The 25,105-nt window shown below is 39.8% G+C and overlaps 2 protein-coding genes across 5 annotated transcripts; both read right to left on the bottom strand.

Annotated features, from left to right (window-relative positions):
• Nucleotides 1-82: 82 nt before the first annotated feature.
• On the bottom strand, nucleotides 83-15,352 carry tppp (tubulin polymerization promoting protein). Its single transcript, XM_082552776.1, has 5 exons — nucleotides 15,083-15,352; nucleotides 9,290-9,370; nucleotides 8,365-8,700; nucleotides 2,328-2,481; nucleotides 83-2,235 (listed from the first exon to the last, which is right to left on the bottom strand). The coding sequence occupies exons 2-5, from the start codon at nucleotides 9,301-9,303 to the stop codon at nucleotides 2,026-2,028; spliced, it is 714 nt and encodes a 237-aa protein (XP_082408902.1). The 5' UTR covers nucleotides 9,304-9,370; nucleotides 15,083-15,352; the 3' UTR covers nucleotides 83-2,025.
• A 2,253-nt stretch (nucleotides 15,353-17,605) lies between these two features.
• Nucleotides 17,606-23,893, bottom strand: zdhhc11 (zDHHC palmitoyltransferase 11). Of its 4 annotated transcripts, none has more exons than XM_082550514.1 (11): nucleotides 23,826-23,893; nucleotides 22,077-22,295; nucleotides 21,473-21,651; nucleotides 21,242-21,343; nucleotides 21,019-21,143; nucleotides 20,782-20,937; nucleotides 20,558-20,676; nucleotides 20,429-20,478; nucleotides 20,278-20,341; nucleotides 20,105-20,174; nucleotides 17,606-18,370 (listed from the first exon to the last, which is right to left on the bottom strand). In XM_082550514.1, the coding sequence occupies exons 2-11, from the start codon at nucleotides 22,293-22,295 to the stop codon at nucleotides 18,228-18,230; spliced, it is 1,227 nt and encodes a 408-aa protein (XP_082406640.1). In that variant the 5' UTR covers nucleotides 23,826-23,893; the 3' UTR covers nucleotides 17,606-18,227. The 4 variants fall into 4 exon arrangements, with proteins under 4 accessions (XP_082406640.1, XP_082406639.1, XP_082406641.1 ...); XM_082550513.1 differs by lacking the exon at nucleotides 23,826-23,893 and adding an exon at nucleotides 23,402-23,472; XM_082550515.1 differs by lacking the exon at nucleotides 23,826-23,893 and adding an exon at nucleotides 23,148-23,467 and having other exon boundaries at nucleotides 20,278-20,305.
• Nucleotides 23,894-25,105: the final 1,212 nt, after the last annotated feature.

The following is a 25,105-nucleotide window of genomic DNA, read 5'->3' as shown; positions in this document are numbered from 1 at the left end:
GAATGTTACAGATCGTTGGTTGGTACTACTTGTAGGGAGTAAACTCCACAAAAAAAGAAAGAAAAGAAAGCAAGAACATAACTACTGTTTCAACAGACACTCCAAAACCTACTCAGCAGAGGTTCCAGGGTGTGCGTGCATGGTTTCTTTTTTTTCTTTTTTAATTTTCAATAATGCACTACAAATCATGAACACACTTTAAGAGATCTAAAGAACAAGAACAAAAAAACAAACAGAAAACACACTGCATGCACTGGGGCATAATAGTACATTACAAGTTATTTGAAGGAAAAAAGGACAATATTGTGTCTCCACATTAAAAGGTGCACAGTATTTGGCATTAAGCACAGAAAACGGATCATACTCAAGCTACAAAAACACACTGATAGCTGCTAGTTTTGCACTTGATGCACGAGTCTTCATCAGCTGAGGCTACAAGTAGTGTGTGACATGAATCTGTCATTCTGCTGGAAAAATATTCTACAAAAGTATAATACTCGTTTGCAATTTTCCCTTTTTCTGATACAGTGTGTAAGGAAACATTAAAATCCCTGCGTTTGTTTGTTTTTTCTTCAGTTAAATCTGTGCCTTGGATGACTGTGCGCATTAGGAGATTTTTATCAACAAATATTAGAGCATTAGCTGACTTTGTACACGTACAGGTTCATACATATTGATTTCAAACAATACAAGATTTTGTCGTCTCACAATTTCATTACTTAATGTTTTTTTTTAACAACACAATGTTGTCCACCCAGTAGTCTCTTCTTACACCAGGCACAGCAGTTCCAATATAATATGACAGACTCCTACCGTCATCTATATGCTGCTGAATCAAATGCAATATACATAACATGCACAAAGTACAGCAATACATAATACAAATAGAAAATAAAACTTGAAGCCAGTGTCTTAAATTAATGTGGCTTTAACCTTTTTAGAATATACACAATCTTACCACAAATATATTAGAACTACTGTATAGAAATCTGATCAGGAAGTAAAATGTTAAAAATACAATCTTGTACAGTTAGGCTCATCTCATCTGTTGTTAGAGCGTTCTCTTTACCAATTTATTACTTAAAATGCATGTTAGCAAAACAGTTTGTGTATAATTAAATAAAATATGGTATGATAAAGCTAGATAAAGACTAAGAGGGAAAAAACAGGGAAGTCCTTTTAGGTTTTGTGTAAGAGCTTTAAGTAAGCTCGTTAAATTCTGCATGGGAGAGCTTTTGTTTTTATATGTATTTACAAAAGCAAGAAGGTATGATAAAGGTCACAAATATTTAGTCTGAGAGGGGTGACTAACTTTCACAAAAAAATCTCCCCAAAAAACGATTTTCTTGGTTCGAACTAAAGGCAGATTACTGAAAAGACAAGTGTGAGCTCATAAAATAACAAACAGCAGATTTCATGAAGACGAAACAGTTACTAAGTGCAGATGGCGAACAGACAACGCTGAAATCTGAATGAATTTAAGGTTTCGAAAGAGAAAAATCAATGATCTCTGTCAAAAACCTGTGCCAATTATCTTTGAAATGGCAAAACAAGCTAAACCGTGTAATCAGCTAAACATGGGAACAAATGTTTCTATTAAAAAGTGCAAATGTATATTCACCAAACTGTTGTCCCACTTTTGTTTTTCTTGGCATGTTGCTCATTGTGCTCAATAAATACAAGGCCCTATCATAACAACAAAGCCTAAATAGTCATAGCAAAGCAGTTTCTCTCATTTGTTCTCTTCAGTGTTTGGCAGTAACTTGCTATCAGACAGGAATGTACCAGCTGGTGATGAATTTGTAAAAATAGATGTAAACAGTTTTCCAGTTCTCACACTTCACGAAGAGAGGAACTCAAAAACACCTCTCTCGCTTGCTCGCTCTCACACACACACACTCACACATAAAATAGATGGATGGGGAAAAAATATGAAATCCTATGCTTTTGTGCTTTCTATGAGTAATCGTTTAATAGAAAATCATCCTAGTAGTTGATCAAATGTTTATTTCCTTGTCTTCGCCCTCACACGGGTCTGCCCGCAGTGGGTTTGGTCACCTTCTTTTCATACGACCCTTGATGCTTGTATCCCGAAACGTATCCAGAAGTGTCAACTATGTCTACTCGTCCCGCCTTACCCTTCCCGCGGCCGGTTTCGTCAAAACGCTCCTTGTGCGACCCTGTAAACTTGGTGGTGTCCGTAAGACGACTGACTGTTGGGGAAGCGACGGCTCTCTGTGAAGAAGTTCACAAAGAAAGTTTGAGTTTTTACTGCTGAAAAAGGAGACGTGTTGTGAAACTTGTGAAACTTTCCGATCGAATCTTACTGTGACTCCTGAAATGACCGGTGACTTCCCCTCGATCAGCTGGAACACCTCTGCCTCAGCCTCCTCTCCAGTCTTGTCTTTATACTTCTTCCTGGCCAGCTCTCCAAGCGCAACCTTGAACTCATCGAATATGATGGTGCGACTGGATTTCTTCCTGTAATATAGGAGGAAAGAATGGACATTTAAGTAGGAGTTTCAACACCTTTATAGTATATTACCTAACCCCGAAAAGTATAGTCATAGGAAAAAGATGATCTAGTCCTTACCAGGCCTTAAAATTAGGTAAATACCCTAAATACACTGAAGATTTACAGCAATACATGATGTATTACACCAAATCATTATTGAATTAACAAAACCTAAGCCAAAACATCAAAGCAAGCAAGTACACACCCCAGGCTTCAATATCTTGTAAAACCACCTTTAGGAAAAGCAATTTGAAGTAATCGTTTTTCTGTGTGACCTTATCAGTCTCTCAAATCGTTGTGAAGGAACTTATCTTGACAATGTTGCTTCAGTTCATTGAGGTTTGCGGGCATTTGTTTATGTACAGCTCTCTCAAGGTCCCACCACAACATTTCAATTGGGTTGAAAGTCTGGCATTTGACTTTTTCAGCCAGTCTCTTGTAGATTTGCTAGTGTGGTTAGGAACATTGTCCCTTTGCATGACCTAGTTTCTGCTAAACTTTAGCTGTCAGACAGATGGCTGCACATTTACCTCTAGATTAGTTTATTTTACAGATGATTTCATGGTCCACTCACTGACTGCACAGTGCCACAGAGCTGACAACTGAAAAATTAAGCCCAAAGTCAAACCCATCTAAAAGTATGGTAGCAAGTGGTATGAGGTATTTGTGCTGATGTGCTGTGTTTAGTTTGGCGCTGTGAATTACGGCCAAAGATTTCCACCTTGGTTTCATCTATCCAAAGGTCCAGACAGTTTGTCCAGATCCATTTTTACAAACCTAAGCTGTGCATTCCTTGGCATTGTGGTAACACATTTGAATGCACCAGAACAACAAACTTCTGCTTTTATGGAGGTGGTCATACTTGCTCATGATCTGTTATCAAGTGCATTTGATTACCAGCACCTTACTCTTTTAATTCTTATGAAAGCAGGGAGGGTGTAGTTTCAAACACTTGCATCCATCCTGGCCCTTTCTTAAATAAATAATGACACGATGAGATATGTCATGTTTTATAGTTCATTTGAGGCTGTATTTTTTTTACCTCAGTTAAGACCTGCTAGGGCTAAAATACCTGTAGTATTTTAGTTTTGCATTTTCCCATTTATTCATTATTTTATTTTGCTATTCCCCTTGGCATATTTTGCTTCAGTATGGTAATAAAGGAGCTATCAGTCACAGTGTTGTTGATTCACCTTTGGTCCTTTTGGTTGGTCATTCAAAGACTTGCAACAGAAATGGTTACAAGTCAGGTGAAATGAGCTAGTCTAGCTGAAAATAGCCTGTAGTGTTAAACAAGAAAGTAAGCTAATTGGGAAATTAATATAAAAGCAGATGAATGAAAAAATAAAACTTTTAAATGAATTTTTTTAAACAAATACTTACATTGACTTATTTTTCCTGGTGCATGGTCATTTTCTTATTGACTTTTTTGAGAATTTAGGTCCTCCATAGTACCAAGTACTAATGTGTTTCAGAGCAGTTTGAGGTTAAGATGACAGTCCACAGTCTACACTCAGCCATGTGTGATCACTTTAATGTGGCAGATGTAAGACAGCATGGAGATGGTATCCTATTGAGATAAACAATGGGAAAACTTTCACGTCTCCCAGTGTGTCTCAGTACTTATGTGTCGCCTTAGCAACTCCACAGAGTGTAGCTCGCATTTGAGGCCGTCTCTTAAAATCATCCATCATAATGTGTTCGGCTCACGCACTTAGACCCAAATGTGTTTGACTGTAGCTGTCTGCTAAGTTCAGCCATGTATCTGGAAGGGTGTTGACTTCTCGTTTATCTGAGGATCAAACCGCTTGTATGAACTGAAAATCCTGCATCACGTCAATTTTTCTCCATCTCAAATTGCTCCACTTGTTTAAATGGCCATTTGCCATTTTTAACTTCCATGTGAAAAGTTCATAGCAACACAAACACAAACTGCTATCACTGTGGTGATAAACTTAAACACCTAAACAACAGCCTATAAAGCACACAGTCTCCCCTGGCAACCTGCTGCCATAGAAACAAGCTACAGTAAACAGAGATGTTTTGGTTTATTATTAATTTCACTTGTTCAGTGACTGGTTTTGTTTGGGCAATCCATCAGTGTTGAACATTTGGGAGCTTCATTCCCCCCCCGAGTATGTTCCATGCTGTCTATTGTCAGAGGGGAAACTGGACTTTTAAACTGCCATTCCTGTGCAAGGAACATAGCTGTGTTTCCTCTCTGCAGACCTCCCCACACTGACCGGTTCAGTTCCTCACAGAATACAAAAGGCTAATCTGTGCAAATAAACAGAAGATGAGAAACTAACGAGGCTGTCATGAGGTTGAAAAGGACAGAAGTCAGAGGGTCATTATAACTTATTTTTGGCAGGGACACTGATAGTTGACCTGCTGTCTGTTGACATATATCAGCCATTTGGAATATATGATGCATATGGACTGAATGTATTACCCATGATCACATTCACTAATAAGGAAACCAAGCAGTGACTTCCAGGGATGAAACATGAATTCAACATCTGCGCCAATTTTTTTTGTAAAGGCCACTTGAGGCTGGCTCCAACAGTAAGTCAAACCCCTCAGGCTTCAGTGTGAAAATGCCAAACTGGCTAACTGTGGTTACAGACTTGTGAAAACGCAGTTTTTAACTCTATAGCCAAGTCTCCCTTTATAACAACTGTCTGTTTGTTATAAACCAATGCTTGCACAATGCAACCAATGTAAGTTGCTTTAAACCTGCATTCTTATCTGAAGGACACCACATGGCGATAGCTGTGGTTGCAAAAAGACTTCCAGTCCTATGCGAAAAATGGCTCTCTGACTTGATCTCTATAAATACTTCCCTGCTGGGTTTATGGTCTGAGCCACTTGATAAAAATTAAGTCTGTTTTGTAATTCTTGGTTATACTATGTACCAAAAGGGAGGGTTATCGGTGGCATGTACATTGGCTAATGAATTGCGACTGACAAGTTGTTAGGAAATGCATGAGCAGTTTCACAGTCAGAACTGCACCTCACATCCTCTTTTATGAAAATGAGAACCACTTATCTCAAGGCTTATCAGATGCCTATGGATGATGTCACGGTAGCTATGTTAGCCTTTTGAATAGAGTCTTTGGAAACAAAGACTTTTTTAATGCTTCTACCTCTTTGTGATGAACCCCTTTTTAGGTACAAGCAACCATATGCTGCAGGGCTAAATGCAGTAGCCCAGGTTCGACTCCAACACGAAGCGCTTGCTTCTCTCTCCCCACTTCATCTCATCTCTTCATCTAATAAAGACAAAAAGGCCTAAAAACAAAAAGCTGCTTTCACTATCTTTCATGTTCAGACCTACTTTTCAGTCAATCAGTATTTGATCTACACATAGCACATCAAGCTATGTGCCGGTGGGGTTTTTTAAGGACTACACACATCTGCGTGAGTTGCATCCGCAAAATTCTTCACTCTTAGTTTAGTATCTACACAAACATAAAAATACTACAAACTTTATCCCAATATAGTCCCATCCCTCGCTTTAAAAAAACAAAAAACATGGTGCAAGAATGATCGAGGCCTCAAAACATTTAGAAACTACTCTCTGACTTGGTGGCTATACCCATCTTTTATATACAGGCTATGGGAAATACAACCAAAGCCCTGGAAATAAGATGTCGTTACAAATTAATGAATCTATCTCAGATTATGTTGTAGCATTCTGGTTCCAAGCAGGCACATAGCATAGCAGAGACCTAATGTGGTGCAGCAGACCTCCATATCCAGAATAAATAATGAGTCACTGGGCCATGCTGTAATTTGCCAGTCCTCATTAAGATCTTTAATTTTTTTGCATGCATTCTCCAACACTGATTAAAAGGAAAGTGATGATCTGCATCTCTTGCAATGCCAGCCCTCCCCCACTCAGCTGTGCCTGGAGTCAGAAACTACATGAAAAAGGGCCCTTCCCCCAGAACTGTATCTCTGTTTATACTGTCGGTGACGGCTAGGTATACAAACACCACATGTGTGGGGTTTTTTTTTCACATTTTACAGTAATATTTTCTGGATCACACTCCAGAGCTGTGAGTCTTGAAAGAATTGCCTGCTGCACCACCTGGGATTAGAACCCGAGGGAATCAGATGACGGCACCTGTAAATTCACACACCAAACACACACATATCCAGAGACCTAATGAGACTACACAGAATTACTGGTAAGAAAAATGTGCAAAAAGCCATTGGGCATACTTTGTTCCTTAAAATTTGGGCCATCATATTATTTGCACACTTCAAAATACTGCTCACAAGTAGAGCTGGATGTAAACAAGACTCACAGTCTAAGTTCATTCTGTCCAGAAAAATATTTGTAAATGTAAACACAAATTGCCATGCCAGCAGCAAAGGTGTCGATGTGGTTGGCTCAGAAAAATGATTCTTCTGTTTGTTGTATAAACAGACAGCTGAAATAGGAAGGAATATTTTATTAATGCTCTTAAAACTCTTAAATGCATTGAATGTATTATGACTGATTTGCCATTATTCTCGCTGCTGTGCTCGTGCTCAAAGAAAATATTGTTTTGGACTAAGTCTACCTGAAATCGGACAGGATTACCCATTTTTTCCACCCTCCCATTTCCATCTTTAGACAACTTTGTGAAGTGGACAGACTAAGAGAGCGATAGGTGCATTTCGATATCCATCCATGTGTTTAACAATCTATTTCTGTATAATCTTGGAATCTCTTCCAGTAAATGTATATGAAAAATGACTTAGATTGGACTATATGCAGGTAGAAGATGGAAAATCTGCTAAATCAACGTGAGATTCCCGAGTAGATCTTTTTTCTCTCCATTCTTGTAGACACAATGAAGTGTGGCTCCCAGCCGTACTCCGCAATTCTGGTGCCGTCTTGCGTAATAATCCTTATTCAGATCATTCAACCAGGATGAAACAAGTTCAAAGCCTCTCTGTATATGAATGAAAACTCCAAAATAACCATGCGCACGGTCGCACAAACCAATGCTGTAAAAACCCCGCTCCTTACATCAGCTTTACTCTGTGCTACTGCACACAAGTCCCGTATTGTGTGTGAACAACACTGGAACAATATTCATTTTTAATGTGGCGTGGATCACATGTACGCTCGCCTTAAAAGTGTTACCAGCCTAGACAGCATCCGGATTTTCGGTGCATTTGGTAAACATGGGCACAGCTGTGCAGAAGACTTCTTTTTTTTTCACTCCCATGGCGAAATAATATTGAGGTCACAGTAAAGGGTGAATCAGCCCAGCCTGAGGAAATATAAGATGAGCCATCCTGGCATTTTGTTCTAGCTGCTGTTTTTGACCAACCGAATACTACAAGTCTCCTTAATAAAAGAAAGAACAGCATGTTCTGAAACAGAACATGAAATTCAGAAACTGCTAAACCGAGCCTTGGATTTGTTTATGATATTTTGATGGCTTTATAAACTGATGATCGTGACTGACTTACTTATTAATGACTAAAGTTTAGTTTAATAATAGCTAGATGCCCTTCATGTGTTCATAGTTACTGTACAATAAGGTTGATACCTGCTAAAAACATTAATTTAGTTCTTTGAAATGTTCTGAAACAGAAACGAAATAGTTTTCAGTTTTATGTTCTTTGAACCACAATTCTAAATGTTTGCAATTCTCTACCAACAATCATCTACAAAATGACAAATGCAATAAATAAAATATGCGCTTCTGTCGCGACACAACAGCTAAGTGATTTAAACAATCAATTGCAAATTGGAAGGTAAAACCCAAATATGATGGAAAAGACTTTCTACTAATCCAAACTGAAATTGTATCCTTAGTGTGCAATAATGTCGGTGTCTTTCTTACTTGACTTTGCTGAAGACGATGTCCACGTCAGTGAGGGTGATGTTCTTGCCGTCGATCACGCCGCAGTCCTTGCAGAGCTTGGACCAGTTCTTGCCGTGCATCTCCTTGCCGGTTGCACGAGTGTCGCCGTGGATGGCGAAGCGTCGAAATGATTCTTCCAAAGCAGTAATCTCCACCGGTGTAGATGACCCGACACCACCGTCGCTAGTCCCATTGGACTCGGTCGAAAGCCTCTTGGATGCCCGGTCTTTAGAGTGTTCACTATGCGGCCGTAATGGGGCCGAAGTCATATTAGGGTGCTTAGCTGTCTGGACTTTAAAATCGTCTATGTTGTCTCTGGAAGGTAAAATAGCAAATAATCGGGTTATCCATGTGATGTCAGAAGTATAAAAGGAAGTTTACTGCTACTGAGATCAAGTGTACATGCACTGAAGTTATTCTTTTCTAAGCAGACTTGTGAATAGTCACAACAGAGGAGGTCTGTAAAAGAATAAGAAATTAAGTGAGTTGGGAAAAGCAGCCCCTGCAGCATGTGAGGTTTTGGCTGTGCATCAAGAAACATAAATAATTCCCTGTAATATTTTCCATTTACAAGAAAAGCTCATGGATTTGATCACAATCATCGGATAAGAGAGGAAAGAAACGTACAGCCTAAACATGGATACCAGAAAGGAAGAGGAGGATTTTCTGGAAAAATAAATCTGTTCTAAGATAAAGTGCAGTTTAAAAAAAGTGCTCACACTGCCTGTGAATGGGCAGACATCACGGTTCTGGTAGAGAAGTGAGAGTTATAAATAGATCTCTGGAATTCAGTGTCACACAAATCAAGAAACAGGAGTGTATAAAACACGCACACACACCCCACACACAAAACTGTGGACTGGAAGCACTTGTAGTGTCATATACTACAGCTAAAACGACTTACTTCTGGTCTGCCATGTTTGTGCAGGAATTTGGTTCCCTCTGTGCAGTGTCTTGATTAGCCAACTTTTCTTTTCTCTTTGTGCTGTGGGAGAGATCAGAATGAAAGTGGTTAATGTTATGGGTGTGTACAGATGTGAGTGTCAGGGAGGGGTAAGAGGGAGAGAAATTTAATTAAACCAATTAACCCAGCAGCATAAAAACTGAAAGTGGTGCTCATACTACTAATACAAGGTCAAAATCCTTCTTATAATCAGTAAAAACAAATTTATTTCTGCTTTCTACAGTCTGTGAGGACACACATCTTTCCACTGTCACTTCATTCAGTCTCTCCTAACACATCGGTCAGATTTGCAGCCACAGAAGCAAATTCTTCTTCTCAAGTCAGCTTTACATAAACATACAAAGGAGTGACAAAAAGAAAAAAGCCAGTAAAAGCTTTTTTTTTTCATTCTATAAATATAACAAAACCCTGCATTATGTTTGGATGATGCATTTCTGCTCACCTTTCAGCTGTTCCCATACTCAGCATCCTTAAAGAAACAGTGCTGCCACTGCAAAGTACACCCAAACAAACTCTCTACAACAATTTGCCAGAAGTTGTACTCACGTCGGTTTTAAAAAGATACAAACGAGAACCAAACCAGAGCGGGATGCTGCGTCCTGCGGTTCGAACCGTCTGCTCTGGCTAACAAAGTTTAAGCAGCTCCCTCGAGTCACCAATGAAGTGCTTTTACGCTCCCCCAGTGGCAGTGGCAATATGAAGGGCTTTGTTTCCACAATCCTGTAGCTAACAATCACAAACAGGGCCTAGCTAAGGACGGTCGATGCTTGAATACGTACCAAAGTTAAAAGATTGACACTGCATAAAGCCATTATATTCAGAATGTTGAATCTTTGTGAGGAAAAAGAGATTATTAATGTGTCTGAATAATAGCATTCACAGCTATAGACACTGGGAACCCATTGTCCAAGGCAAGTGGCTTCTCTGTCTGACCCATGCCATTTCTTCACGCATGCACACGGTGACATCGCAGAGTACCACTATTGATGGCAGGGGCTTCTGTAGTCATATGTCATCGAGATCTCCAGCCAAGACAATTGAGACTGAGTTATTGAGGTTGCTGAAGTCTCAATGGATTACCAATAAAGTTCGTCACCATTAAAGAGAACAGAAAATCATTACCATTTTTACTGAAGTAATGTATTTACCACCTATATCACCTATATAAATATTTGTGCATTTTTAGACATGATCAAGAAGATGTGCTGAATATCAATACCAGCATCAGAATGGGGAAAAGGAGGGATTTAAGTCACTTTGAACATGGCATGGTTGTTGGTTCCAGATCAGGTGATCTCTGTATTTCAGAAACTGCTGATCTGCTGGGATTTCCCACACAGCCATCTCTGAGGTTTACAGAGAAAGGTCTGAAAAAGAGGAAATATCCAGTAAGCATCGGCTGAAATTGCCTGACATCAGTCAGGTTATATTGAGAGGAGAATGGCCAGACTAGTGTGAGCTGACAGAAATAGTTCAATAATTCCTTGGTTACAACCCAGGCATTCAGAATAGTGTCATCATCTAAACACACAACAAGCTGAAACTTGAAGCAGAGGAACTATAGCAGCAGAACACCACACCAGGTGCAACACCTGTCAGCTAGGAACAGGAAACTGAGGTACAGTTCTCATGAGCTCATGAAAATGTAATAATATGAGATTGCAAAATGTTTCCTGGTCTGATGAGCCTCAGATTTTGTTACACCATTTAGACGGTTGGGTCAGAATTTTGAATAAACACCATGAAAACATGGATCCATCCTGCCTTTTATTAACAAATGAAGCTGGTGGTAGTTTTAGTGGAAAGTGATATTTCCTTGGCACACTTTGGGATTCTTAGTATCAAGTGAGTATCATTTAGAGACCACAGATTTGAACTTTGTGACATATCAGAAAGTTCAACTTGGTTTCTTGAACGTGACAATGAGTTTGCTGTACTCAAATGACCTCCACACTCCAACAGAGCACTGTTGGGATGTGGTGGAAATGCTGAGTGCTATTTTATTTTATTTTATTTTATTTTTAAGTTATCATGATTTTACTGCTCATAATCAAATTGTATCTTCAATTTAAGAGTCTTAACTTTGATTTAATTGAATTTCAGAAATGGATTGTAATTTTACTCCTTAAGACTTAAGACTTACTACCTCACATTTTCAACCTGTGTCCATACTTCAGGAAGGAGAGGCCAGGGTGAGGTGGAATGGGATTTTACTTAAAATTGCAGAAGGAGAGTCAGATCAAGAGCTGTCAGGACATACCAGCTTTGAAGTTTTTAGGCATTAAAATGTCTAGAAGGGGAAGTAAGAACCTTTTAAACCATGCTGAAATCAGGTTAAAACTGTTTTTTAGAATGAAACATGAAAACAGGACAACGCTGCCCACAATCACCTAGACAACGGGTTCTTTGATTATATCAAACAGAAAATAGGCAACAAAGTTTTAGAAAAAGAACATATCAAAGCTCACAAACCAGGTATGTGTTTATGAAGGTAGCATTAAAACTGAAAACATGCTGGAGCTGAAAACATTTTTCAGCATATCTGTGACTCAGATAACCTAAAATCTGAATTTAACTATTTGAATAATAGCTAATTCAATGAGTTGAGATGGATTCTTCAAGATTGGGCAGCCCATCACAGTAACAAATCAATGATGTTCCTCTTCATGGAACTAATATAACTTCATGTAGGCATGCAACTAAATAGTAGTATAAATACTGATTATAATAGCTATATAATCTCTTCAACATTTAATTTGAATTTATCTTTGTTGTTAGATTGTAAAGTAAAGACTCAATAATACACAGAAAACCTCAACATCAAACAACTGTCTATGAGCAAGTAGTTGGCAACAGTGGGAAGGAAAAGCTCCCTTTTAACAGGACGAAACCTCCAGCAGAACCAGGCTCAGGGAGGGGCAGCCACCTGCCGTGACCGGTTAGGGGCGATAGTCTATAAATATCCACCACTGTTTCCTAGAGCCTAAAAATATTGACTTTATAAAAGATGTTCGCTCCAAAATTAAATAAATAAACAAATAAAAGCTTGAAAAAGTCCTTAAAGGAATTGCTGATTATCAAAATTTCTTTTTGAAACAAGATTTTTACTATCTATATTGCAATGCCATATACAATTAATAACTGACATAACATAATCTACATAAAATTCATAATACTCTAAGCAATTCTGCAATTGCTTCCTGTAGCAGCGACACTGAGGTACTGTGATTATATACCTCACTCTCTGTGGAGATCCACATCCTTTCAGTACACTAGCTGCTCACTGTGTTTTCCTTTGTGCTTTAATGAGAGCAACTAAATCTAACAGAAACAAAGGAATCCTTTCACCGTCCTCCTTGAATTTATTGTCAGCAGTGTTAAGTGCCCAAGTACTCAGTACAACAAGCCTCCTCAAATGATACATAAAATTAACACTGCACAGAGTTCATTGGGATAAGGCACAACACACACTGAGATGAACTGAAATGTGGCCCTCTGAAAGTCTTTGTTTCATTGCCTTTTCTTGGATTTGGCCCGATACAGAAAAAATAGACAAACATTACCATTACAGATCAAATTTGCCTTGTGCCACTTTTTTTTTGTCCCACTTTGCCACATACAAATGAGAAGCCGTTTGGTTAAGGGCAGATCTCCAGAGACAAATCTGTTACTGGATGACAGCATGCTTACATACACTCTCCTTCTGGCAATACGCTGCACAGATGAGTGCTTTAACTATAAATCGACCCATTTTGAACTGTGTCTATTCATAGCAACAATACATTGCCACGAGTGGAACATTCTATTCATTCTTAGGGGAGCAGATCAGACAGCAGACAACATGCAGGCGATAAAAAAGAAAAAAAAAGAGGGAGAAAAATTTGGTGTTAATCTGTTAGTTTGGCAGATGGTGTTTAAGTCACAAAATGATGACACTGTTGTCAGAGTGAGAGAGAGAGAGAGAGAGAGAAAAGACAGTGTCTGTAACCTACTGCTTCATCATGCCATCATGGTGAGTGGGGATGGAGGGATCCCATCTGCTTTCTATCTAGATCACCTATCCTTTCCAGGCAGCTGCTCTGGAATGTGACCATGTCAGTCAACTGTTACCACCCCGGTGTCTGCTCAGGGCTTCACCCTGCGCTCAAGTCGCTTGTTTAGTTCTAACAACCCCATGTTTCTTCAAAAAAGTTCAATACAGCCCCTTAAATATATCCCGGTCTGTTCAGTCCCCAGTCCTCACTCTCCACACAAGGAGAGAGGACACGACATTAGCATGCCGCAGCCCAGGTCTGAGGTCACCACCACGCTGTCTCTGTCATTCCTCGCCTCCCCAAACACTTGAACAGCTCTGTGAGCCAGAGATCTTGGCAAGCATTACGCTGTAGAAAAATAAGATGTTTAAAACACGACGCAGTGGTTATTGTTGGCAGCAGCAAATGGAGGTAATAACAAAGCCCAGGGATCCTTATGCAGCTGCACATTGGAGCAGGATACATGATGCCAGAGACAGCAGAAGCGTCCCTGACATGGCTCATGGGGAGAAAGGCCTGTTGAGCCAGCAACAAAATGCATTCTGAAGGGAGTACGGTTAAAGATTTTTGGGAGGGTAGACTGTGTTGTATAACTTTTCATTTTAGAGTCTTTTAATTTCGTGGAAATGCGACCAAATGTCTCAGCTGAAACATAAAAATATAGCAGAGCACACCAATGCCAGCTATCCTCCCGTTTGATTTGTATTCACTGTCTAAAAAACCCCACTGACTTTGCATATCTGACCTAAATTTGAGTCATCACAAACAAAATAGGATGATTTACACCGTGAGATTAATTGTTTGCGACAGAACCCAAAGGCTCCTGGTCGAGTGCAATAAAAAACCTACACAGTGAAATCTAGGACAAACTCAGTGACTGTCTTCCTCTCAGCCATACCTAATTCAACCAATGGCAGCAGCGCCATTAGATGAGAGGAATTAAACATATTGTGTTCGCGCAGTGCTTTAGTGACACTGCTTCCAAAATAATGCACTAATGGCTCCTTCAAAACCACAACCTAATACCACCACAGACAGTCGCAATTGGACATATTAATGTGATTATCTTGTATTAATTTGAAATTAAGCAGAGCTGAGCATCGGATTATGACACAGATCTTTTTTTTCTTCCCGTGCCTAATTATGTAACTACCTACTCGTAGCCCAGCAGCTCCCCCCCCCCCTTTTTTTTCTAACCATTAATGGTGCTTATTAAAGGAGCTTCCACTCTCGCTCTCATTGCGTTCAAAGGATAAACGGATGAGGGGAGAAAGCTCTTGTTTATATCAGTGGACATGGCTGCAGCTGCTGCTTAAACCACAGAGTCCGAGTGCGTTTATTGAGCGAAACGTGTTACATAAACTTGCAAACGCCAGATTCACACGTCCACGTGATCCGTTTGTTATTGTCAGCCCTTGCGAGTCTGCCTGTCCGGAACATTAGGTACAGCCCAGGTATGCGCGAATCGAGCAGTGTCAAAATAAATCCTTTTACAGGAAATTCTAAATAAAAAGGAAATACATGCAGAAACTTGCAAAAAAAAAAAAGACCCGCAAATGAATCACATGAATCAGTGTAGGCTGGCAATCATTTTTTCCAGGTTGTGAAAACATGCAGGTCTACCTTTTAGTCAAAACAAACTACGTTTTTTGTATCTTTTATTGTTTATGAAGTAAATACGACAAATCGTTTTAATTACCTGGTGACGTAATCCTCCAGCTCCTCGCGAATTTCACAAAATCATAATTAAGCAGCGAGGAGCCTTCAACTATCTTTCCTCCCTGTTGCCTGGGATCAAGACTACCCGATGGTTCAGTCCCTCTGAGATGCTGAAGAGAAACCAGACTGCTGATTGGCTGCTGTCGAGTGCGCCGAGCTGTTTTCTCTTTTCTTTTTCTTTCTTTCTTTTCTTTTTTTTTTTTTTACCGCCCCCTCCTCCTCGCCTCCTCGTTTTAGGCACGACGATACCACACTGGAGCTGTGATAAACAACCAGCAGCATCTTTTCGTGCTTTGAGGGGAGGAGATAGTAGATGTAAACAAGGGATGGAGGATCGTACGAAATGATAGCTTTATTAATAATAGCAGCTGTCTGTAGCCATGAACCTTGGAAGGACATGCATGAGAGAGGCCAGTGGTCACACACAGTAGCAATAACAAGCAATAACAATCTTTGGCTTTTGTCCAAACACAGGATGGCCAGAGGGAATTATCTCAAGGGGAAACCCGTCAGACTTTAATAAGCAATCTTTTCAGAATGGATGCATGTCTACAAATACTCATGAATATGACTCTTCTTATGTCCAGGGCTGTAATGTGTTACACAACCAGTAGCCCATAACGGCTGGACGTGGATGGACATTATGTAACCTTTAGTCTTGGTTGGTTCAACTGTGGCACAAAGGTCTGATGTATGCAACTCAAACACAAGGATATAAGCAGAAAGCATGCAAGCCTACAAGCAAACGAAGAGAGAATAGTGATAGCTGATCATGATGAAAGCAGCCTGGACAGAGTGCAATCACTTGATGACATAATAGTCTAACTCAAGCTACTTCAGTTGCACCAGTGTGTGGTTAGTAGTAGGCTACAGCGAAAACAAGTACACACTGAAAGTGCTTTATGATCAGACTTAGCAATAAGAGTTGCCCTGCCACACTTGCAATACACTAGTATTACCCATAAAAAATACCACCTAATCTGGGTTGACTAGAAAATGCCAGCTTCAGTCCACATACAGGAAATATACTGCAGGTGTCAGGTTCATGAAACAGATTTCACAGATATGCTTACACTTTTGTTAATATGATATTTCTCTTTTCATGTAAAATAAAAATAAACAAAAAGGGGAAGTGTGGTTTTTTTTGCGGTCTCGTTAGATCAGGCACGTAGCGTGGGTGGATTCAAAGGTTTTGGGCCGTCTATTTTCACTTTGACAGACCCTCACCACTTCTGGCATATAGCAACATGCAAGTATTGATCATCATTTTCAGTTTAAGGCTGTTGTATTGCATATTAATACCATCATAAATACCTATATTTACTCACCACTGTTACTGAGTGGTGCAGGATTTTAATTATACACTTAAATTAGACTTAAATTATACAGATGTGAGGTGTGTGCTCTCCCCCCCCTTCTATGCCACATCATAATATTTGATGTAAACTACTCCTACACCCATCCATCTTGCATTGTACAAAACTTAAAAACTAACTTGATATCTCTAAGCATGACAACTTTTTGTACCAGGTGAACAAGTTCAGTGACCTCATCAACAGAAAGTGGAGGATCAGACTTGGCAGGAACAACAAAGCTGACACATCACACAGTCCTCTCTGAGAGACAATAAAAAGGACACACTATACGTTGGTATGCAAACACCGATACAAATTCCCAGCTCACCCATCCAGGTGGCACTGGTGTCTACAGCCCTCTAGTGGTGAAAATATGTACAATCCAAGTAATGTACACTTAAAACTCCCTGCAACAATCCATTTATTATATATTCTTAAATAAAACGTGTAATTGAAAAAAAAATGCAATAACAACAAGTCTCAAAAGAAACATAATGATTAGTGGCTTTTTTGTTTTTTAGAGAAAAAGGCAGACTAAATCAGACAAATGCTTCAAGCAGCAGTCATGTGCGGGGTATGTGAAAATGTGCCCCAAAACTTACTTTTGATTGATTTCAAAAGCAGCATACACAAGCTGCAGGCCTGGTACAGCTGTGGTTTGACCCATATATACATGAAGAATGAGAAATTTGATGCTAAAGGCTGTGGTTGTAAGAATGACATTCACATGTTTGACAATTGTTGCAAAGTGAGCCAGTTTCTTGCACCATCTCCACTAAATCTGTAAACTGTTGGCTGTGTACATGGCACATTTCCTAATAAACAAAGGAAAGCTCACACACCCACACAGTCATATTGTTTAAAAAACAAACAAACAAACTGCTAATTCCATTTCTGGAGCCTCCTGCTGGCAAACTGAAGGGATTTGCAACTGCAACATCCTTTGTCATTCATTAAAATGTATGACTTCAACTGTAACCCATTCCAAAAAGTCCTACCTTAATGCTCCAACTTTAGGTGTGTGTCAAAGCTGTATGACTATTTTTCATGCTGTATATTGTCAACAAAGCAAATAGTCAGATACATATTTGTATTTTGTAAAATGATGTAGACACTGGAAGTTAAGAAATAAAATAACAGAGCAAACATGGTTTTTATATTCTTTACTGTCATATTTAGCAAAAAAGGGTGTGCTTAACATCGTCAACTTTAAAATCGGTTGTTCATAGAAAGGGAACAGAGAGCTGAAGTGTTATTTCAGGCCACTATCTGCTCCACTCTTCACAGTTAGACAAAACATTTTTCCCATATAAGGTTCTCACTTTGGTGATCAGATAAAAACGGAAAGATTCTCAAATGTTACCATCAGTGAAATGAACAGGAAACTACACCGTGATATATTTAGTTTTCAAAAAGATGCAAAAATACATCTGTCTAACTGAAATGGAACAGAGACTGACCTGCCTCGCTAACTAAGTCAGTGAGATAAAACATTGCTTTAAATAATTCAACTGTTGTCATTAAAAAACAAACAAACAAAATTATTAAAAAAATGAATGAAACCCAATGACAGGTCAGGTTATGCAGTTGGTATACAAAAACAAAACAAAAAAACAAAAAAACAAAAACAGTCATATAAAAGTGCAAAGGTCCACACAGTACTCTGTTCTTGTAAATAGCCAACCTTTCTGTTCTGTTTTGATAATGTCAAAATAAATATTTTCTGAGAGCAGCATCTTCTGATCCACCACCACGCAGACATCTGTTTGTTTAAATATCATCGGGAGTCATGATTGAGCTGCCTAGAGGGTCCTGCACTCCAGGAACACTGCAAACAGACTTCACAGTGGCACTCTGAGACTCTTCATCATTGTCAGGCTTCCAGTTTTTGATGTCCCTCAAAGCTATTCCCCCTGTCAAACAGAGGAGATAAGCATTACTTACAAACTTCATGTGCCGACAGTCTTTCCTAATACATACTAATAAACTTACCTGATAATGTAGAAGAACACACTTCATTTACGCTCAGCATAAACACTTGTACACTTTACTGCAATAATTCCAATAATTGTTTGCAGTTCTGAAGTAGTATGCATATACTGCAGATTTCTAATACTTTGCGGGGGTTTCATATTTGTAAATGAAGTTGACATACACTCAATAGGACACTTCATTAGGTACACCTTGCTAGTACCAGATTGAACCACTTTTGCCTTCAGAGCTGCCATAGTTGTTTGTGGCACAGATTCAACAAATCCTGGAAATACTTATCATATGAATGCTTCACACAGTTGCATTGTGAACTTCCTGTCCCACCCCATCCCAAAGGTGCTCTATTGGATTTGAGTACATGGTTTAAGATGATGAATTGAGCTTTGTAACATGAATAATTTTTCTGTTGTAAGCAGCGATCAAAAGATGAAATGCCCAAAGTGTGCCAGGGAAACATCCCTTACACCAGCCATTCACAAAGTCAAGAATACTGTGGCCAACTTAAAAGCAAGAAAATCTTAAATCTTCACTCTAATAAAAATACAAGAGAAAGTGATGCTTTTCATGGAAATTTTAATTTGAAAAACAACAACACAAAAACAAAACAACAACATAGGCTGTTGGCTATAAACTGCTAATGTTACTCAGTCATATGCAAACCCGTATGCAAAGTGTTACCGCCAATATGTGACCCATGTGTCACTGGGACAAACCTCAATACCAGAGGAGTAAATGTAGGTCAGAGTAATGAATAATAATACAAACTAACCACATTCTATTACCAGTTTCAATATATGTATATAAATATGAAACTGTCCATAGTTTCAGAATTTCTGTTATTACTGCGGCCAACCTACAAGTTCCTTTGGAGCACACTAGGTGGCCCCAGCCCACACTTTGGAAATCACTGCCCTACACAATTACACCACCAACCTAAGCTGTCGATACAAGTAGGTTGGATCCATGCTCTCATGGTTATTTTGATGGTGTCTGTGCAAAACTCATTACCATTTGAATGTTGCAACAGAATTGAGACTCATCAGACCAAGCAAAGTTTTCACAGCTTTCTATTGTCTAATTTTGGTGAACCCATGTGAATTATAGTCTCAGTTTCCTATTTCTAGCTGACAGGAGAGGCACCCGGTGTGGTCTTCTCCTGAGCCCATTTGCTTCAAGGTTTGATGCATTCAGAGATGCTCTTCTGCAGACTTTGGTTGTAACAAGCGATTATTTCAGATAGTGATGCCTCCCTATCAGCTTGAAGCAGTCTGGCCATTCTCCTCTGACCTCTGGCATCAACAAGGTATTTTCAACCAGAAAACTTGTGCTCAATAGATATTTTCTTTTTCTTACCATCCTTTATAAAACATAGAAATGGTCATGCGCGAAAATCCTAGCAGATCAGCAGTTCCTCAACAACCATGCTACACGTGTAGTCACTTCGATCACTTTTCTTCCTAATTCGGATGTTTCAGCAGGTTGTCTTGACCATGTCTACATGCACTGAGATGCTGCCATGTGATTGGCTGATTAAATATTTGCGCTATTATTTGTGTAAGAGTTATTGAAAACGCCTACCTACAAAAAGTGTAAAGTATAAAGTAACTGTAAAGTATAAAAGAGCTCATTGGTAAAGAGTACAGATGAATACTTACTTGCTATATTTTCACTGGGATTTTCTGTACCATAACGGAATTTGTTCTCTGATTTCTTAAAGTTTTCCAGCTATAAAAAAAACAAAACATAAACAAACCCTCGAACACTTTAATGTGTCACAAATTAGATCCATCATAAATCAATCAAAGAAGATATAAGCAGACATGCTTACCTCTGTGCATATGGACTCCGAAAGCCGGCTGGTGAACGGATTTTTATCATGAAATTTGCAAGAACTTCAAGAAAGCCAGAGAGGTATTACTATTTTTTTAAAACAAACAGCTTTAAAAGAAGCGTTACAAAACAGAAAGGAAATATTTTACCTTGAACGTTGTGACAATGATGGCTCACAGTCAACTGAGGCCTCTTGGTTCTATTAAAAGAAAAAAAACAAAGCTACTGAATACAATAGACTAAACAGGTGAATAACAGAGGCAGAAAAAAAGCCTGACCTGTGGAGCCTTATGAGTTTTTGCATTACGAGTACCATTTCCTGCTTCGACGTCTCGTTTCTTTGCTTCTTTTTGCCGCTGCAGCTTAACATAATCATACGTGCTTATGCCTTTATGATCTATAAACCAGAGTGAGGAGCAAACACCACAGGATATAGTGAGGCTTAATCACTGGAAGAGGGGAAAATAACCTTATGACATGTATGTCTCCAAAATTCACTTACAGAGGTAAAGGTGAAAGCCCAGCAGATGGCTTAGCAGCAGTAAGCAGGTGGTGCTCAGCATGACTGTTACGAAGGATAGTATTAGGAGACCAGCTGAACTCGTCTTTATGGGAGCTAACGGCAAAAACATCAGCCAGGTACTATTCCCCGACACATCTTTGAAAAGAAGGAACAAAGGACAGCTTTCAGTGCTGCAATTTCCACCGACTTGGTAAGATTATACTGCAGGTCACTCACCGGCAAACTGCGGTGCAGTCCGTAAGCTGTACGGATTGAGATAATGCTGAATAAATACGAACAACACAACCACAATAAGCAGAAAGACGCCTATTGTAGCTGAGCACAGTGCCAAGAAGAAGTACCTGAAAGTAATGCATGAAAACCGATGAATTTATAGAGCAAGTCTTACTTCATGTGGACAGCAACGATAAGGCTCATAAATCCAAAAACTTCAACTTACCGGTAGTTCCTTCCACCCACACAGGTGTTCAGCCATTTGCAATGGTGATCAAAGTCTTCCACACACTTGTTGCAAACACCACAGTGTTTTACTTTGGGGCCACTGCAAGAAGATTTAATGTTTTACATCATTACACTTTATTAAAAAAAACGTTTTTCCTCATTTGTGATAGGGTACCTGCCAATTTGAAAATGCAAATGAACATTAGAGACTGCTGCTCAGGATACATACACATTCACATCACAAAGATAACAGTGCAGGTCGTGGATAACATGCGGTTGCTTTGTTCGGTCAAAGAGAGGCATCGGCGTGGAATAGCTCTGCTTGGCCCTCACGCTGTCATCTGCTGGATCTACAGTGAGAACTGCGATGTGTGCGAATAAGTGCACAATAAACGCTACGCCCATCAGCTGCACAAAACAACAGTCAAGGAAGTTTTTTTTTTTTGTTTTTTTTTTTTAAACGCCCTTAAAGAATATTGCAGCGTGTGATAAATGTGCAGTAATGTGAAAAAATATTAAGTGGGACTAGTATGAGAGAACAACTGCTGTACAAGTCTTGTGCATGAGAAATAAAGACTGAAGACATTGACTGTTCTTGTGGTTGACATCATGCGGCATTCAACAGCTTACAAAAAGGCCACTGATTATGTCTTTTGGGCCAGAAAAAGAAAGTCTGTCACACTGGGTGTGACTGAAGCCCATACAGACATGCCACACAACAAAATCCTTGTCCTGTTCAGCAGCACAGACAAAAAAAGACAAAAAAAACCCCAGCACAGGCTAATGTTTGCTCCATATTCAAATAAGAAAGACCCGCTGTGTGTTAAGGATACAGTATAGGCCACATGTTTCCACGGCAGAGGCAGAAGCGGGATATAGATACCAAAGCTGACTATGGTGAGATAGCTGTACACCAACCACCCAACCACCTGGAAGGCTTGAGGGGGCCACGACCATCCGTTCCTTCTGGGAGGCTTGGAGGGGACAAGCTCATTTTTGCTGCTGCCAAGCATGGGAGCTGTCTGTCTGAACCTCTGACTGAAGCAGTTCATCTATGGTGCGAGAGAAGAATAAGGACAGGTTGGAGTACACATAAAAGTAGAGTACCGGCAGAGTGTGGCCACATTTGCTGGGGAAATGAGCTAGGAAAATGAGTTGAGCATAATGGCAGTGACTGTTCATCCACAGATGGTGCTATACCGAGACTGTATTAGGTGCAGCTAGATGTTCTACAGTGATCCAGCCACTCTGGTTTACTTTCAAGGGTTTATATTTATTAAAAAGAAACATATAAGCACTGCAGTGTGATAGTAAAGTGAAGTGTAACTGAGGAGCAGTACGAACTACATTTCTTACATTTTAAACTTCATAAAAGCAGCATTAATTTCTCAGCCACTAAATTAAAAAGGCAAATAAACAAGAACGGAGACTCAGTCGCAAAGCCTGCAGGAAACAGCTGATTAAAGTGACTTCCACAAACTTTTACATCCCCTTCTTTTTCACAGGCCTTGCAATCACATGTTTTGCTTTTAGCCTTACCCTTAGCACAGCATATGAATTGTGCAATCCGTTTAACTTAAAAAGCATAAAAGGTCAATTGTTTCTGGACTTTCTGCAAAAAAGGCAGTTAATTATGTTCTTGTTCATCTATGCATTAGAAATCTGAAAAAGAAGCAACAGAGCCATCCAGCTGTATTCCTGGCAGCTAGTTTTGTTGCCTCTGCTTTGCTTAACAACTAAAGCGAGTAGCTGGCAATCAGTTTATGGTTGCTTTAGTGGATCAACCCGGCTGTTTAATTTGCAATCAATCTAGCTGACTCCATTTGTACCCGTTAAAATAACAATACTAATACTACTACTAATAATAATAACGACGACACTAGTCTTAACCCATAATTACTTACCTTTCTACTTGCGACAGCGACCATAACATTACATTTTCTTCAGTTCATTCGATTTTCACCGCCTAATGTCCCATCATAACTTTGTCAGCCAAGCAGGTGTTTCTTATGAGTAAAAGTCACATGAAAATAAAAACACGACAACATCGACAAATAACTTTAAAGCTCCCGTATGTTGGGTAAAACGGGCACACCGGTCCTCCGGTGTCCTTGGATTTGTGAACGCCGAAGGACGTGAAGTAGAAGAATCAACTCACTCAGCAGGACGGTGCAGCGCTATGGAAACTGTGCGACAGCGCATGCGCAATGGCTCTCTTCGCGATACCTGCCCTTTTCCCCTTTTTTGTGTGCATGTGTTTGTGTGTATTTTCTTCTTTGTCAACCTTGACTCGCCAGATGATGTGCATGCAACTCGCCTATTAAACGCGCTATTAAATACTTACAGGTGTCAGGGAATTTGAAACCAATGCTTCCACAGAACAAGAAGGAACTGCAGACAGACACATGTGCTCACAGGGTACTTCTGCTTTCAAAAATAAAGCCCGTGCTTTATTTTCAACTCATATTAGACCGTGCTAAATGCATATGTCGCAGCACCCATAGTGCTTCAGTTTCACTTCCCCAACACACCGAGACAAACAGCGTACATTGCTCAGTTAGAACTTACAGGTGGAAGCTTACCCATGCTGAAAACCCGAGGCCTCAGCAGTTCAGTTACTCTGAAACTGCGTTTTCGCTGCAAATGCACGATATTTGGATAACACGGACATTTCCTATTTTTGTGCTCCCATAGTGTATATACAGTGCTGTGAGAAAGTACTTGTACCCTTCCTGTTTTCTTATTTTTTGCAGCGATGTCAGACTTACATGCTTCACATCATAAATCAAATTGTAATATTAGACAAAGTTGTATTTATACATTTATTTATTTGTATTTATTCAAGCCTTCCTGGTCCTGTATGAAAAAGTTAGCACCCCCCCCCCCCCCCCCCCCAAACACACGCACGCACGCACACACACGCACACACTCCTTTAAAATAATTGTGATTGAATCAATAAATCACTTAAATAGAACCGATCTGACAAGGTAAAGCAAGCTAAACAAGTCCAAAAAGCAACACATACGACATCATACCACTATCTACAGAAACGGAAGAACAGATGAGAAAGTAATTGACATCTATCTCCGAAAAAGACTAAACATTTCTAGTCAACCACAGTGAGAGCCATTGCACATCAGTGACTCCTCCAGGAGATCACAAAAGAACAGCATCTAAAGAATTGCAGGCCTCACTAGTCTCAGTTAATGATTCAACAATAAGAAAAATACTGAATAAAAATGGCATCGGATGCCATGACAGAACTCGGCCCCTGTGACTTATCTGGGCCGAGTGTTTTGAAAGACTGATGAGAGATCACATCACTTCTTCACTTCCTGCCACCATCGACTCACTTCAGTTTGCTTACCGGACTAATCGTTCCACAGATGATGCCATATCTCACCTGCTCCACACATCCCTGAGTCACCTGGACACTGGCAGAGGGAATTATGTTAGGATGCTGTTCGTGGACTACAGTTCAGCATTCAACACAATAATTCCCTCTAAGCTTTTCACCAAGTTGACGGCTCTAGGACTCAGCTCATCACTGTGTCAGTGGATCCTCAACTTCCTCACAGACAGACCCCAATCAGTGAGGGTGGGAAAACAAGTCTCCCCCTCCATCTCACTCAGCACTGGAGTGCCTCAGGGCTGTGTTTTAAGCCCCCTGCTGTACTCACTGTACACTTATGACTGTGTAGCCACATCCGACACCACCTCCATTGTCAAGTTTGCTGACGACACTGCTGTTGTGGGCCTGATCTCCGACAACATCGAGACGGCCTACCTGGAGGAGATTAGGAACCTGGAGACCTGGTGCCAGGAGAATAACCTCCTCCTAAACATCAGCAAGACTAAGGA

Source organism: Aulonocara stuartgranti (assembly GCF_965226115.1).
Source record: "Aulonocara stuartgranti genome assembly, chromosome: 11".
In the NCBI taxonomy this organism is placed as follows: Eukaryota; Metazoa; Chordata; class Actinopteri; order Cichliformes; family Cichlidae; genus Aulonocara; species Aulonocara stuartgranti.
This window is presented reverse-complemented; position numbering and strand designations above follow the sequence as displayed.

Coding starts and splice junctions, on each gene's coding strand:
- zdhhc11 (XM_082550512.1), bottom strand. CDS start 23,171: ATGGTCGCTGTCGCAAGTAGAAAG. Junction 21,144..21,241: donor GTGGGTGGAAGGAACTACCG/GTAAGTTGAAGT, acceptor CATTACTTTCAG/GTACTTCTTCTTGGCACTGT. Junction 20,677..20,781: donor GGGCTTTCACCTTTACCTCT/GTAAGTGAATTT, acceptor TCTGGTTTATAG/ATCATAAAGGCATAAGCACG.
- tppp (XM_082552776.1), bottom strand. Junction 2,482..8,364: donor ATCGTCTTCAGCAAAGTCAA/GTAAGAAAGACA, acceptor CCTATATTACAG/GAAGAAATCCAGTCGCACCA. Junction 2,236..2,327: donor CGGTCATTTCAGGAGTCACA/GTAAGATTCGAT, acceptor ACTTCTTCACAG/AGAGCCGTCGCTTCCCCAAC.